At 39.7% G+C, this 15928-nt stretch overlaps 1 protein-coding gene across 1 annotated transcript in view; it reads left to right on the plus strand.

The window, feature by feature from the left end:
• The first annotated feature begins 4300 nt into the window (after window positions 1-4300).
• Window positions 4301-15928, plus strand: part of MCTP1 (multiple C2 and transmembrane domain containing 1) — a 564948-nt gene continuing 553320 nt past the window's right edge. Inside the window, 2 exon segments of the mRNA XM_079146016.1 lie at window positions 4301-5992; window positions 5994-6206. Coding sequence (XP_079002142.1) covers window positions 5480-5992; window positions 5994-6206 — 726 coding nt within the window. The 5' untranslated portion in view covers window positions 4301-5479.

A 15928-nucleotide genomic window follows, 5' to 3' on the forward strand; every position in this document is an offset into this window, starting at 1 on the left:
TAACGTTTGTCTTGGAATTGGGTCCTTGGGAGGTAGATCAGTTGGGTAAATGTTATTATCCCCATTTCAGAGACTGAGAGATGAAATGAGGGCCTGAAGGCATCTGTCCCAGTGATGGAGCTGGGATAGCAGCCAGGGCTCCTCTGACAAGAGGGCTCCTTAAGTGCCATTTAGATTGGCCTTATACTCAATTAGTTTCAGAAATGTTTTCATGCTTGCATTTATGCCCTTGATCTCAGTGAAATAAGGCGAAGGGCGTGAATCAGTTTATCTTTTGAGGCTGCTTTCGGTTATTTGTTCTCTTTATCTATGCATATATATTACAATTAAAGAAACATTGTGGCTTTGGAATCCCATGAATCTGGGTTCAAACTGCTAATTATTCAATGAGTGACCTTGCCAGTCACATAACACGACTCAGATTTGGTTTCTTCATCTATAAAAGGGGGTTGCTGTGAGGATTATGTATGGTAAATGATGCAGACAATTCAGCACCATGCTTGAGTATTCCATGCCCAACCTAGGGAAAGTCCTGCCAATTCTATCTTTGAAATATCGTGTATCTAGAATGAACCATGTTCACTACTTTTTGCTACCACCTCAGTGGAGACCATCATTGTCCCTCATGTACTATAGATGCTGGCTCCTGTCTAAACTGTTCCCACCTGTGTCTTTCCTCTACTCTATTGTTGGTACAGAGCCCACAGTGAGTCTTTTAAATTGCCACTAGATTAGAGAGAAACGCAAAGCCTCTGATGGCTTCCCATATCACTCAAGTCTGAAGTCCTTACTGTTGGCTAGAATCCTGCATGATCTGGTGCGGAGCCATCTCTGCAGTATCTTTCCTTCCCACCCCCCTCTTGCTCTCTCTGTTTCGGCTAATTTGTTCCCTTTGCTGTTTCACAAACTATTTTTCTGCCTCAGCCTCTTTGCACTTAATCTTCCCTTATCCTGGAGAAATCGTCTCTCAGAACACTGCTTGGTTCCCTCTCACTTCCTTTGAATTTTTGCTCAAATGTTTGTTACCTTATACATTGCCTTCCCAACCTACTGTATACCAATGTTTGATGCATATATAATATTACTTTAAGCAATAGATTCCCTGTCAATATTTAAGATCATTTGTAAACTGTAATAATAATGAAAGCTAACATTAATTGAAATCTTGCTATGTGGCATGAATTTTGCTTTCCCTTGCTGGTAGCAATTCATCTTCTTTGTGTGCCCTGTCAATAGATCTTAGCTCAGATGATGCTTCATCCTTGCTTGGTCAAGCCAGAAGTGATTCTGCACTCCTCTGTATTCCCTCAGTGATCAATTTGTATCATTCATTTTCCACTAGTGTTATAGAACTTTTATTAGAATCTTCTCTTAAATATAAGACATCTGGCAGCAGAGGCCATATCTACTGCAGCTTTACATGATGCACAATCTGTAGAACAGTCTCCTATCTACTTCAGATATTTAGGAAAAGTTACATATGCCCTTTCAAGTTATGTAAATGAATTTATATGATGAATGTTTACTTGGGATCATAAGCTTCAAAATCTCAGGGTATTTTAAATACAAAGTTAGGTAGAAGAGAAAATGAAAGTATTAAACTACAAAAGTATTAAACTATAAAAGTTGACTTTATTCATCATTAGATTATGAATGTAAGATCAAATTGTGTAGTGTTATCTCTAGGCTATAACTCTGACAAAACTGACATCTTTATAAGAAGTGGTTATTTCTTAATTCTCTGTGGTAATACCATATTTCTTTACTTGTCTTCTCTTTGCTTGTGTTTTACCATATCATGGAAAAACAAGCTACAAAGTATTTTTCCTACTTTCTGAGAGTAAAACTTCTGGGTGCTGCAGTTTTTTCTTTTATGTTTGATTTTTGTTTTTTGTTTTTTGTTTTGGCTGTATGAGTAGCTCTATATTGGGGCGATTGTTTTGTGGTTTTGGTACTTTTAGCTTCACTGTCTGGTGTGGCTCAGGCTTTTGAAAATAGTCATATTGATTTAATGAGGCAGATTTAGAGGGACAACCTCTAATGACAGTGTGTGTCTCTCTTAGTAAAACCAATAAGACCTTGAATAGTTAGATCCCTAAAGAAAATTTCTATTGGTTTTAATGGAGATTTCAGTTTTATAAAGCCACCATTTAGATAACAAATATTCTAGAGAGAAGATAAAGCTACCATCAGCTACATGGTTTAATTGAATTATGAAATTCAGAATTTAACTGAAAAGTTCTGTCACTTCAAAAATCTTAACTGAAGTTTTTTAAGTGGAAGCAAGGGCTGACTTTAGGAAGGGAACACAAAGAAAGAAAATGGGAGTGAAGAGGCAGCAGCTGCCAATGAAAAATGCCATTCCTTCTGCTTCCACACATGACAAGACACTTCTACAATAGCAAACATGCTTGCCTTATTCTGTGTGGAGAGATCTCCACAGGCTTTGTGTCCACACAAATTGGGAATTCAGTCTGATGTGGACTCCACTTCAGTCTTGGATTTTCCCTTCATTTGCTCCTCAGATACTTCCTGACTGACTTGGGGATCAGGTGGGGTGGGTGAGAACAGAGCTGGAGGAGGAGTTGTCCCTTGTGGTTCTAACACTATTTCATTCTCCAGAAATTAAAGCTCCAATGGAAAACTTTCAGCTGCCTGCAATTTTTAAAAACATACTTTATTATTTTTTGCTTTTTATTTATACTATTTATTTTGAAATACAGATTACCAAGAATTTGCCAAGTATTTTGTAGATGTTCCACATGAATGTCACCCAATTTCAACCAATGTTATCATACATAACTATAGTACAATACCAAAACTAGGAAAATGCCATTGGTATCACAGATCTTATTCATATTTTACCCATTTTATATACACTTGTGTATGTATGTGGGTATGTAGTTCTATAGAGTTTTATCATGTGTATAATAAACTCATGTAACCATCACAATCAAGATACAGATCTGTCCCATAATCACAAAGGGATTTCCTTTTATTTTCCTTTCTATATGCACCACCAGTAAGTCCTGGCAACCACTGTTTTCCATCTTTGCAGTCTTGTCACTTTAAAATGTTAATTAAATGCAACCTTGCAATCTTTAACTACTCACTTGCCTCTTTTTCCAAAGCATAGTGTTCATAAACTAAGGAAAGTCTGTGTTTGACAAATAAGACTCTCAATTATATAAAGGACACTAACCTAAGTCCTTTCCCCCACTTAACCTTGAAATAGCCCTGTGAGGCAAGTGTTAACTATACCACAACACTCCCATGCTTAAAAATGTTCTAATGGCTCACTGATTTATAGGAGTCTGAAATTTTTACAATAACTAGAGCCACACCCTCTCCAGCCTGCCCATTTGTTCTACTTCATCTCTTATCATCCCTTGCTCCACTCTGTCAGAAGTGGTCTCCATCTGTCCTTGAACTTACCTGCTCAAGCTGCTTCCTGTCTCAGTGCCTTTGTACCTTCTGTTCCTCCTGCCTGGAACACTGTAATCAGATCTTTCAATGGTTTTTGTCCTCTTGAAGTCTCAACTCAAATTTTGTCTTCTTGTACGTTTACGTTAAAAAAAATCCTAAGCAACAAAAACCCCCAACCAAACCAAAAATTCAAAAACTTTTCCCATATAGAGTTGCCAGATTTAGCAAGTAAAAAATAAAATATCTAATAAAATTGGATTTTGGATCAACAAAAATACAATAGCCTTTTAGTATAAGTATATTCCTTGTACTACTTAGGACATAGATTTACTAAACATTGCTTATCTGAAATTCAAATGTAATTGGGTGTCCCTCAATTTATCTAGCAACCTCTTCTTTATCACCACTGTTATGCAGTTTTATTGTCTCCCTGGGACTTTGTACCTTCTATTCCTTCTGCCTGGAATACTAGCCCTATTCACTGTTAGATATTCTGTTGGTTGTCTGACTGTCCCCCAACTCACCTCAAATAAGCTCCATGTGGGTGAAACCCTGCTGTCTTGTTCACAACTGCATTTCCAGAGTCTATTTAGTAACTGGCACATAGAAAGTGCTCAATAAATGTTTGTTAATTATTTGTTATAAGGGTAAGAAAAACAAAAGCCAAAAAAACTTAGGTTGGTAGTACCTCCAGGGCATACTGCTACCCAGAAGGGAGACTGCTGTCAGTGTGGCCATGCCAAAGCATTAGAAACTCTTCCTTTGTTTTCCATATTTAGGGGTGCAGCAGTGGGCGGGGAAGTGACATTGTGTTGCCTGCCTTACAGAAGGTTCTCCTATCTAGTAGAATCAGGACCCCAGATGAGTAGATTTGGGTGGAAGCAAAGTCTGAGTGAGCCAAAACCCTTTTCAATTTGCCTTGCAAAGGAGGTAAATAAAGTGGTCTAAGAAAATTGAACTTGGAAGAAAATGAGGAGATTCTGTGTACTGAATAGTCAGAAGCCCTGCGCATCCCTCCCATCTTTGTCCACCATAAACTCCCTGTAACTTTAAGGGCTGGCTTTATTGTCAGGCTCTGGAAGCTGCCTGATCCCGATCGTAAGAGAAGTCGCCAATGCACATGCAAATAAAGAGTGTGAAGGGAATGAATGGGATGAAGCCAAGACAGACGAAATCAAACTCTCTTCTTGGACCCAGGGCAGACGTGCGATCCGGCCAAGGTAGCGGTGTTCTTCAGCCTTACATTTCGGCTAGGTTCACCACTCGGTGTGAACGCTGGGCTTCCCATGGGACCCGCCCGGGACGCATAGATTCCACTCCGACGCACTTCATCGTACCCAGACCAGCACCCACTCATTCGGAGGCTGGCCCACAGCAAGCTACGTGGGCAAACAGTGGCCTGATCCTTGGGAGCAAGCTGACTCCAGGCCCTACCCAGCTCCACCCGGGTCTTGTCTGCCCTCCCACCTAGGAGCTGGAGGATAGTGCTGGGGTGCTTATCCAGGGCTGCTGGTCCCCGACGTCTTCAGTCGGACGCGCCCCATTGTGTGAGCCGAGTACGCGCCCAGTTTGGAGGCAGCCGCCCCCGCCGCTGACAGGTGCTGCCCGGAGGGCGCCTGGTTTCCGTCCCTGGCGCAGCTGGAAGCGCACGCCCTGGTGCGTGCAGCTTTCCAAGCTCGGAGCCAAAGGGGAAAGGGAGCCAGAGCGCGGCCTGGGGGACTTCAGTGGACTGGAGCCGCGGAGCTCGGAGCTAAAAACTTTGCAGGCGCGGCGGCCAGGATTCGGTGACAGCTCCAGTCCAACCCGGCAGGTGCAGGAGGAAGAGGCGGTGCCTCAGTCCCGCGGCCGGAGACTCTCGGCGGCTGCTGCTTTTCTCCGAGCTGGCCTGAAGCCTCTGGGCACTCCCGGCTTCTGCTGCTGCTCCCGCCGCCGCCGTCGCCACCACCATCGCCACCGCCACCACCACCACCGCGGGGCTCCAGGAGGAGGCGCAGCCGGAGAGGGCGGAGGAGAAGCAGGAGGAGGAGGGGAGAAAAGGTGTAGGGGGTGGAGGATGGAGCCCAGGGCTGCCACGGCGAGCGAGCCTGAGCCTGCAGCGGCGTCCTCCTCCTTCCATGCCCGGATCTGGAAGAACTTGCAGCTGGGAGTGGGCAAGAGCAAGGGCGGCGGGGGCGGGCGCTCAGGGGGACCGGAGCGCCGCACTGCGGACACCCCGTCGCCCTCCCCACCGCCCTCGAGGGGCACTAGGGACGTACTGGCCGGTGTGGGTAGCACGGGCAGCAGGTGGAGTGGCTTTAAGAAGAGAAAGCAAGTGCTGGATCGGGTCTTCTCCTCCTCTCAGCCCAACCTGTGCTGCTCCTCACCAGAGCCCTTAGAGCCCGGCGGCGCAAGCAGGGCTGAGCAGGGGTCCACGCTACGCCGCCGGATCCGCGAACATCTGCTCCCGGCGGTTAAAGGGCCAGCGGCAGCCGCTGGAGCAACCGGAGTGACGCCTCCTGGCGGACGATCCCCGGACTCAGCTCCCTCTTCTTCCGCCTCTTCCTCCCTGTCCTCTTCTCCTCAGCCGCCCCCCGAGGGGGGACCGAGCCCGAGATGAGGGTGCACGGCGTCGGGGTCCCGGGGTGCATTTGTGCCACCAGAAGAGCTCCTCTCTACCCGGCACCACATGCCTGGAACAGCTGCTGGAGTCACCGTCGCCGCCGCCTCCTCCAGCAGAGCCTACACAGAGCCCCGTAGAACTTCAGACCCTACAGAAGGGCGAAGAGCGCGGCAGCAGTCAGGTGAGTGCCAGGTGCTGCAGCCCAGGACTTGGTGCTTGGGGCCACGCCTCCAGATTGAGGCAATGACTAACCTGGAAGTTGGTTTGTGTGTGTGTGTTCTAAGTAGATGAAGCAGTGGAAAGAAAACATCTTTCTCCTGTTTAGCAACAATAAAGAGTTCTGACTTGCACCTTGACTTTACTTTTTGATAGGAATGACACCTGTCGCCAGAAGCAGTTTGGGTAACTTATGAGAGGTCAATGAGAAGTTAGACAAAGTGGGTACTTGTTGGAGGAATGTTCAGCCAACACTCACGTTGACAAAGGAAAAAATTAACAGCAACCAAAAATTTTTAAAAATTACAGCCGTGTATAATGTTGTGGCGGCTACATCATTTGAAGCAAATCAATGTCTGGCAGGAAGGAATAGAAAGAAACGGGGCAAGGTGAAGTAATTGTGTAAGTGAGGTCAGGTGCTGGGGAATGCCTCATGGTAGAAGTCTACTCATCACCGCCTCCCCCTCTCCTGCCCCTGCATTCCTTTCTTAAAACTTCCAGTCGCAGGTGGACTACTGTTCCACAGGTGGACAGCGGTGAATCCCTTATCCTAGGCAAATGGTTGTGTTCTTATAACCCTTCCTAAGTTTTAATAGTAATCGGAAGCACTTGCTTTTAAATTTGCTACTTTATTCATCATGCTGACTCTACTCAGATAAGAGTCAAGTTTTTCATGTGCTATTATTACAAATTCTACTTGTAGGACCTAGAAGGCGTCCCACCGAGCAGCTGCCTTTACTCCCTCCGTTTTGAAGAGGGAGGAATTGCTCTCATTTTGTAAATGTTTATCATGTCATGTTAATGCTAACAATTATTTTAAATATTCCATTCTGCCACAGACCTAAGTAGCTCTTTTCTCCCAATACATCTTAGTTTATTTAAACCTTCATTATTTTGACTACAAGTAATTGCTTTAGATGAATGGCATATACATTAGAACTTTATCAGGTTAAAAACTGAGCCACAAAATACATCAGGCCATGTATGAAGATAAGGGAAGAAGAGTAAGATAAGGGAATAGATGTGCTTTTATTGAAAATTTTATAGTTTACTGGTCATTTTATTAGCGTAGTTTATGATAATAAACCATAAAACTAGCATATATTATGCTTAATAAACACAACTGCTTGTATTAAGCAAACTCTTAAGTTCTTAAGAAATTTGTGAGAGTAGATAAATATTGGCAAAAGACTAAATAAATTATCTTTCATGTCATCTTGAAAGTGAACTTGATAGAACTCTTAGTTTTGGTTTCAAAAGTAAAGTTTAAATTGGTTTTAAAGGGATGTTTTTAATTCAGTATAGAGGAACACTATATATTAAAGGAAGTGTTGAGCATCCATGTAATCCTACTTTATAAGAATTTTAGGATTGGAAGACTGTTTTTACATTTTGTTTTTCAAAACTTTTACTATCAAGGATAATAGAACAATTCAATTATTTTGGAAGGTATATATTGTATTACAAAATGATATTAAACTACTAACTAATTTTGCAGTTCTCTGAATTAAGCTATTTTCAAAGCCAAAATAGAGAATTATGAATTCATTTTAGGTTTCTTTTAACGAAAATGTTTTCAGAAACTATCCATGTTAATCTTTAAAAATAGTACTATGTAAGTATGAATTTTGTATTCTAAAGCCCTAGACTTATTTTGTAGAAGATACTAAACTAACATTGTGTGTGTGCTTTCACCATGTGCTGGATTTCATCTGGAGTCTTATGAGATAGAAGTTATTGTCATTTTGTGGATCAGGAAGCCAATGCCCAAAGAAGTTAAGTCTGCATGGTTAATAATGACTGAGAAGTCAGTACTCGTTAGTTTCCGGAATCATTTTTCATGATCACAGCTACTTTTTTTCACTTTCAAAACTTAATGATTTAATTTAAAGATTAAATTTGCAAGTCTGCATGCATTCTAAAAAGTTTTCCCCATCCCCATGTACAGGTGGATTAGCTAATTAATTTCTGATTTGTTCTGTGATGCATTGTTGCACATCATATCACATTTAAAAGTGGCATTGTTAATCATAATCTCTGTTTCTAAAGAAGCTTTTCATTGTAAATAACCAGCATTTTAATATAGACATAAGAGGGATTAAACTTTCAGTGAAAAATAAACAGGTGAAAGGTAGGATGTAGGCAGAAAGAACAGAAAGCTCTGAAAAACTTGCCCAATATCAGACACACACCCAGTCTTAGTCCAGTATCTGATGTTCATGGGATCTTGTTCTCTGAGAAGTGGAGTTTTATGAATTAGAAGTATAAATTTTGTCAGTATTCTCACCATTGTAGAAGAGAATAGAGATTTCTTTGACCTTTAAATACCTTTTTGGGCAACCAAAGGAGCCCAGCTCACCTTTGGATGGGGGAAGAGAATGAAATATAATAGGAATCTGGAACTGGCGGAGGACTTACTAAGCTGCTCAGGAACAGGATTTGCTTTTCAGCACCTGCCCTTCCAAACATCCTGCCTATCTCAGGGGTCTTTCCCTGGTCTCCCAGTTTCTAGTCTCCAAGATACCTAGGCATGGGGAAGAGCTCAGAGCACATCCAGATTCATTTTATTTATAGGTTACCAGCACAAATGGGTACACACTTAAAAGATAGTAAAAAACTTTTACTACATCTTTAGATTGCCTTAATACAAAGTACTTTCTTTCAAGGCAGAAAGAAAAGTCAATGCAAAAATAGGTCAATTATTGAATTTTTCTCTGTTCTTTGCTTGATTCTGGCATTAGTCATGTTCTTCAACATGCTCCCCACCTCTCCACCTCCAGCCCAGCATGAGGCCCCAACAACATATGTGCTGATACTCTGACACTGAGGAGAGAGTGAAGCGAAAGCAAAAAATCAGTTTGGTCTGCCAGGAAAAGAGATTTGAAAGTCACTGAGGTAAAATGTGAATGAACTGTGTTAGTTCCCAGGCCCCTGTCAACCCTCTTGCTGTTACATACATCTGAAACACAGTAACATACTTGCTAATGCCTTGCTGTTGAGGCATGTGCATTATTTAAAATGTTCTGCTGTAAGAATAAAAAAACGAAAGAAAAGAAAAGAAAAAGAAACTCCTTTCTTCCCACTGATTCTGGTTCACGTGTTGAGCCATATTGTCATAGCAGATGCATTTCATTTTTGCAACACAGTTGGGAAAGATGCTTTCTCAATTTGTGTGCATATCAAAAATATGCCAATTTCATGTATTCTGTCTTGATGAGTTACTAAAATTATATTTTGCTAGAATCAGAAAGTCAGTATTTTGAGATTGTGAGAAATGAATGTGTTGCATTTTTCAATGTCTTACCAAAAGCATGTAGCCTTTATGAATGTTAAAATTTTATTGTTTTTTTCTTTTCTAAGTAAATTTTATCAAAATTGCTTTCACAGGAGAAAATATATTTTTGAAAAGTGGTTCAAGTATTCAGTGTGTGATAGAAATGTTTTTGAAGCATAGCAGGAGGAACATCCATTCATTGGGATAAAATCCCTTAAGACATATGTAAGACAAAAAGTGAAAAATTTTTAAAACTTAAAATATAATATAATTTAATTTTTTGGATTCATCGTACATAAATGGAGTACAACTTTTCATTTCTCTGGTTGTACATGATGTAGTGTCACACTATTTGTGTAATCATACATGTACATAGGGTAGTAATATTTGTCTCATTCCATTATCTTTCCTCCCCTTCCCCTCCCCACCCCTCATTTCCCTCTACATAGAAATTTTTTTAAAGAGTAAGTCTATATATGAAGTACATTTTGCCTTATTAATTATCTAATCTTTTAAAGAATGCCAGTATTTAAAAATATACATCCAACCATGGGATTTGGGTTAATTTTTGCTATCTATTTTTCAGACATTTTAAATATTACTTCAAAGAACACAACTTAATCTTGGGGAAGGCACAGATGTAAAAAACATAATTCCTATTGTAAATGACAAAACCACTTAAAAATCTAATGATGTTAAAAGCAAGCCCCTAAAAGTAATTTTAATTAGTGTCATTTTATGAAAATTAACAGGGTGGGATACTGGCCTACCTTCAGAAATGACATCTTTCAAATTCAAAGCAAGGGAGGGCAGATAAGAGGTTAGCACATTTGGAGCAGGTGTAAACTAGAGTTTGAGGTGTGATAGCATTCTTGAAAAATATTGGCACTATCAGTTTATTCCAAAGAAAGAGAGTAAGCAATGTGAGAGGATTACTTTGGGGTGTAGTATTTTCCTTTATCTTTTAATTGATATCCTGCATAACTGGTGGATTTGAATAGAGCTAGCTAGGACTCTTGTATAAACAGAGGTGCTTTCAAGTAGCTGTTGTGGGAGATTGGTTTGAAACATATCAAGGACTTAATGAACATTATTAATTGCTTTTGTGGTTGTTAATATTGAGGAGTATATTGAAAGTTTTGTGATTGTGCCATTACAAATAAGTAGGTGGTTGAAAAAAATTTAACAGGGAGCTTTGCCAGCCTTTTTCATTTAATTTAAGATGCAAATAATTATTTGCAGTGGTGGCAAACTTAGCACAAGATAAACCAAGGTAGGACTGTTAATACCACAACTTCATACAGTAATGAAAAAATCTAGCATGACTTTTAGCAAGTGTGTATGAATTATCATAGAGGAATGAATAAGTGCTTTGAGGAAGAAAAGGGAATTAATAGATTAATTAAAAAATAGGACATTTTCCCCTCCCTTGTCTTTTGTTCATTTGTTTGGAAATAATGAATGATTTCACAAAGAAAAGGCTAATAATAGGTCTTTGGTCACCAAGGAAGGAAACTTGTAGTGTGACTTCTTTTCTATAGTGATCATTAAGACATTTGCCAATCCTATATTGGTCAAGTAAATAGTATATCTAGGTAACTTTGTAAGCATCAGTGAGATCTGCAGACTTAGGTTTGTGTGGTGTTTTTCTCCTTAATCCACATATATTTATAATATCAGAGCAGTTGCATGTTTTAGATAAGCAACAGTAAATTTTTTGAAATCATAAACTCTTTATTTTGACTTGTTTTTTAGCTACTGCAACACTTACTAAAATTGCATATTTCTCTTCCTTTGTAAAGTAAGTATGAATGAGGTTCAGTGAATACTGGCTTTCAGGGGTTAGTTTCACGTCAGTGAAGTAGATCTTATCCTAGAACTTAGTTTATATAAGCTTGCTTGTTTTCATAAAATTAGGGTGAACCATGCTTATGTATGACGTGCTTACATTTCTGTAAAGCTGATTTTTTAATTAAAGGTAACATGCAGGGCTGGAGTTGTAGCTCAGTAGTATAGCATTTGCCTAGCACATGTGAGGTACTGGGTTTGATTCTCAGCAGCACATAAAAATAAACAAGTAAAATAAAGGTATTGTGTCCATCTACAACCAAAAAAAAAAAGCTTTAAAAAAAATAAAGGTAACATGCTCTGTGTGCCACTTTTTCACTTGACCTTTACTGTCTTTGTGGATTTTTGATTTGTTGGTACTATTGAACATACTATTGTTTCTACATCATTAACTTTATGTGTCATTTTAATGCTTTTGCCACTGTCAACCTTTGCTTCTAACTCACACTGTTTTTTATAAATGAGGTGTAGGAAGCAATTACTCTCCCCCAACAATTCAAGATTTTATCCAAATATATTTCCCCTTGCAATGTGAACAGGTTTCTTATCATTAGAAACTAATTTTTTTTTTCCCTGCAGAGTAACAGATCACAACTGCTCTAAAGTTTTCAAATATTTCTACTTAACTTTGGTCCAAGCACAACATGGAAAACTATATTTTCAGTATCATAAAATTTTAAAATCCTACATACAGCTTTCTTAAGAGAACAATTTTCCTATGAAATCTACTTTAAGATCTTTTATGCCAGTCTTACATCCCATTCTCATGGACCCTACTTAGTATGGAAAATTACAATAGATGACAGATGAGTAGACCTTTGGACATTTTAAGATCATTGCATCTTCCTAATCCCACTGGTTTTATTCAGAAAATACCCTTCAGTACTAGAAGTCAGAACCTATTTTGCTTGACTGAGTTGCTGTAATTTGCCTACCAGCTCTGCTAGAGTAAAGTTTGGCAAGTCTTAGTAAAAGTAACTTAGTGAATCAATGCTGTAAAATAGTCCAGGGGACGACTACTCAATGAATGATTGCTGAATGAATGAAGGGATGAATGGCTGTTGCTGTTCAGAGCTAAGGTTTCTGGAAAAGCTTTAGAATCACTTTAAGATTGTGTAGGGAAGTCCTGCCTTTTTGATTCAAAGTCGTTTTAAATCCAACAGATATATTTGACATTCCCCCTAACCCCCAGCTGGTGGCTGTTTTTCCCTCCCTAGACTTTAATTCTGGTTCTTCTCTTCAGGCATGAAGGAAGCACACGGACGCCTCTTAAATGGTTGCCATTTGTGTTTACTTGGAGGATCAAGGAGAAAATCCTATTTCTGAGGTCCCTGGCTTAGGGATACATTTTTTGTGCTAGTATCTGAGTGGGTGCATTTGGTTTTGCACTGACATCTCTCTGATCTCTGATACTGCACCTGCACATCTGACCTGATGCCTTTAACTATACTCACTTAAGCTCTGAGTCTTGAATTCTGCTTGGATCCTGGCTCAAGATATCTTCCTTGCTTCACTGATGCTTTTCCTTGCCTCATCCTCTTGACTGCCTTTTGTACTTAACATATTTCTACTGTATCCCACACTCATCATTAAAAAAAAAAAAAAAAAAAAAAAAAAGTCTCTTACGTTCTTTCTCCTCTCAGTCACAACTCAGATTGAAATCCCAATCTTGACCAAGAATCCTGTGATCACTATCTTGGTCCATTCTACTTCCTCTTAAGTGCCAAGTAGGTGAAATAGATCTCTGACAGCTGGCCAGTTGATATTCACAGTGACTTCTGTGTATTGCTCAGTCTAATTATAAAACACCCAAACCTTCCTCCAGAAAGTCTGCATCACTGGTCAACTGCATTTGCTTCTGAAGGGCATTTCTTCCCTCAGAGTACTGGACTACAGCTGATTTTTAACTGAGCACTCTTCATTGTCTCTGTGTGCCACCTTCTTTGTAAAATCATATGCCTATTTTTTAACACAAACACCGTCCTTCTTAATCCTGCCTGTTTTCTTTTTTCTATTTAATTCTCTCTCTCTCCCCTCCTTGCTCCTTACAAGACTTTATTTTTGTAACTAATTATTAAACACCCAAATATGTGCTGTCCCATATGGCATTCACTAGCCATATTTGGTATTGAACTCTGGAAATGCGGCCACTTAGAACTGAGATGTACTGTAAGGGTAAAACGGTGTGTGCAATGCATTTTGTGAACACAAAGAAAAGAATGCAACTTTTTATTGACCGTATATCGCAATAATATTTTGGATATATTGGGTTAAGTTAAATATAATATTAAAATGAATTTTGCCCCTCCTTTTTAATTTCCAAAAATATGGTGACTGGGAAATCTTAAATTACATTATGTGGTTCACGTTTATATTTTTATTGAATAGCACTGGTTTGAGCTTAATTTTTGAATTGCATACTCCAAAATTCAATGCCCTCAGGGCCACCAAAGTAAGGACAGTGAGAAAAAAGGATTTGGTGGCGCTGTGGAGAACCAGGGAGTCCACACATCCTTGAGGGAGCATCTGTTCTTCAGCTTCTGCTGATCATTGCCACTCAGAACAGCCGCAGCATTGACAGAGCTTTCAGTCTTTAATACAAGCCAGAAACGCATATTTTTGTGTGTGGTCTCCGGAGTCTTCAAATTTTGGCAGATAACATATATGTATATATATATATATGTGTATATATATATATATATGTATATATATATTTTTTTAAAGTATCACAGGCCAAATAAAATATATATTTTGGATAAATTTACCTATCCATGGCAACTTCTGACTTGCAGAGTTCTTGCCTGAGTTCATGCTTGACTTCTCTTCTCTACTCCTTGCCACACCAAGTGCTTGGCATGTGCTATCTCAGATATAGTAGGTGTCAATACATTGTTAAAATTAGTGGACTGATTTTTTGCCATGAGTTCTCTGGAGTTCTCCAGCCAGGAGAAATGAATTGTGGGATGAAAACTGTAATGAAGTGGGTTGAAATGTGGAAAGGGAAATGTGGGGACGGGGAGGGTGACCAAGTAATTTGGTTCTATACAGGGAATAAAAGAAAGTGGTAGGGGAAAACAAGAGTGGGCCATGGGAAGGTTTTTGTTTGTTTTGTTTTATGGAGCTCACCTGATTGGGTTGATGAAACAGAGCCTGTGGAGAGGAAGAGATTGAAGATGAAAGAGAAGCGGGTATCACTGATATGGTAGACTCCCTAAGGACATGGGTTGTAGAGGGTCTGGTAGACCGGTATGAGAGCATCTCCCTTAGCCTTAAGCCAGAAGTAACCTCCCTATTCATTGCAAATAGGAGATGGTGTGGATATGGATGCAGGAAAGTTTGTAGGTTTGGTGGCAGCGATTTGAGGATGTTTCACCTGATACCCTCCACTTTGTTTTGAAGTGTGATTAGGATTTGGATGCAGGGAGATGATGAAAGAATATTGCCAACCAGGTGTCCTATGTATGAAGAAATGAAGGAATCAATAGTGGGACCAAAACCTAAGGTGTGGAAAGAAATGTGAAAATGAAGTGTGGTCATTGTGGGGGCTGAAGATATATTCTTGAATTAGAAGGGAATCCTGGGGGTGGCTGAGCAGGGAAGATAGCAGAGATTTGTGTGAACCTTTGGGGAAAGGGAGAGTGGAAAGAGGTAATCACAGCATGTTTTCTCCTTTATATGTCTTTGATTTTTTCTGGTTCTCATCAGAAATGCTTCTATTAAAAAAATCTTTTTTTGGAGGGGAGTGAGTTTTGAGTTTTCATATATGCAGAATGATTAAGGTTTCCAGGTTTCTGGTCACCAGATTGTCATCTTGTTATTATCATAGCTCTCATTCTTGATATTCTGGAGTCTCCAGAATAATGGCTCCCTTCTCTCTGCAGCATTATGCACTAAAAGTAGTGTTAATAGAGTCAAAAAGGATAAATTTATGTTTGTCTTATTAAAAAGATCAGGTAAAACAAGAAAGCCTTTTATATATCCCTATTACCTGAATTCTTAAGGTGCTTAAAAGAGTGGTTAAGTATTTGAAGAAATAGTTTTAAATGAAAGGGTTTGGAATCCAAGGGCTCTGTTGCATTCTTGAAGTGCATTCTTAAAGCACTGTGCTTAATGTTGAAATGTGCATTCTCTCTCGGATGCAAGGCAAATGGTCAATATCTGAAAATTGCCTATGGATATTCTCTCAAAATAGAAATCTAAACCTTTGAGCCATATTTAACGTGTCCTTTTATTGAAATGTAAAATAGCTTTTGATAAAAGAGGAATTCAACATTTTTATAGTTGCCTTTGAATAGTATTTTCACCACACCAAATTAGAAGTCTGACTGTTTTCCAAAATATCTTTTGGAATTGGAATAGATTTTGGATACAAGTTCTGTGTTACCACAGAATTGTTGCCAAGCCTCATGTGCACTGTAAGGACTAAACCCCCTAAATCAGCAGGGACCACGCTGTCTCTGGCTGCGAGCAGATGTGACTATGTGTTGTCCATTCCCCGTCTTTGCTTCTTTTTTACCTTTATTTGTTTCATTCTCATCATGACATTCTTTTCTTTTAATGTTTTC

The sequence above is a fragment of the Sciurus vulgaris genome (genome assembly GCF_902686455.1).
Source record: "Sciurus vulgaris genome assembly, chromosome: 6".
Lineage (NCBI taxonomy): Eukaryota > Metazoa > Chordata > Mammalia > Rodentia > Sciuridae > Sciurus > Sciurus vulgaris.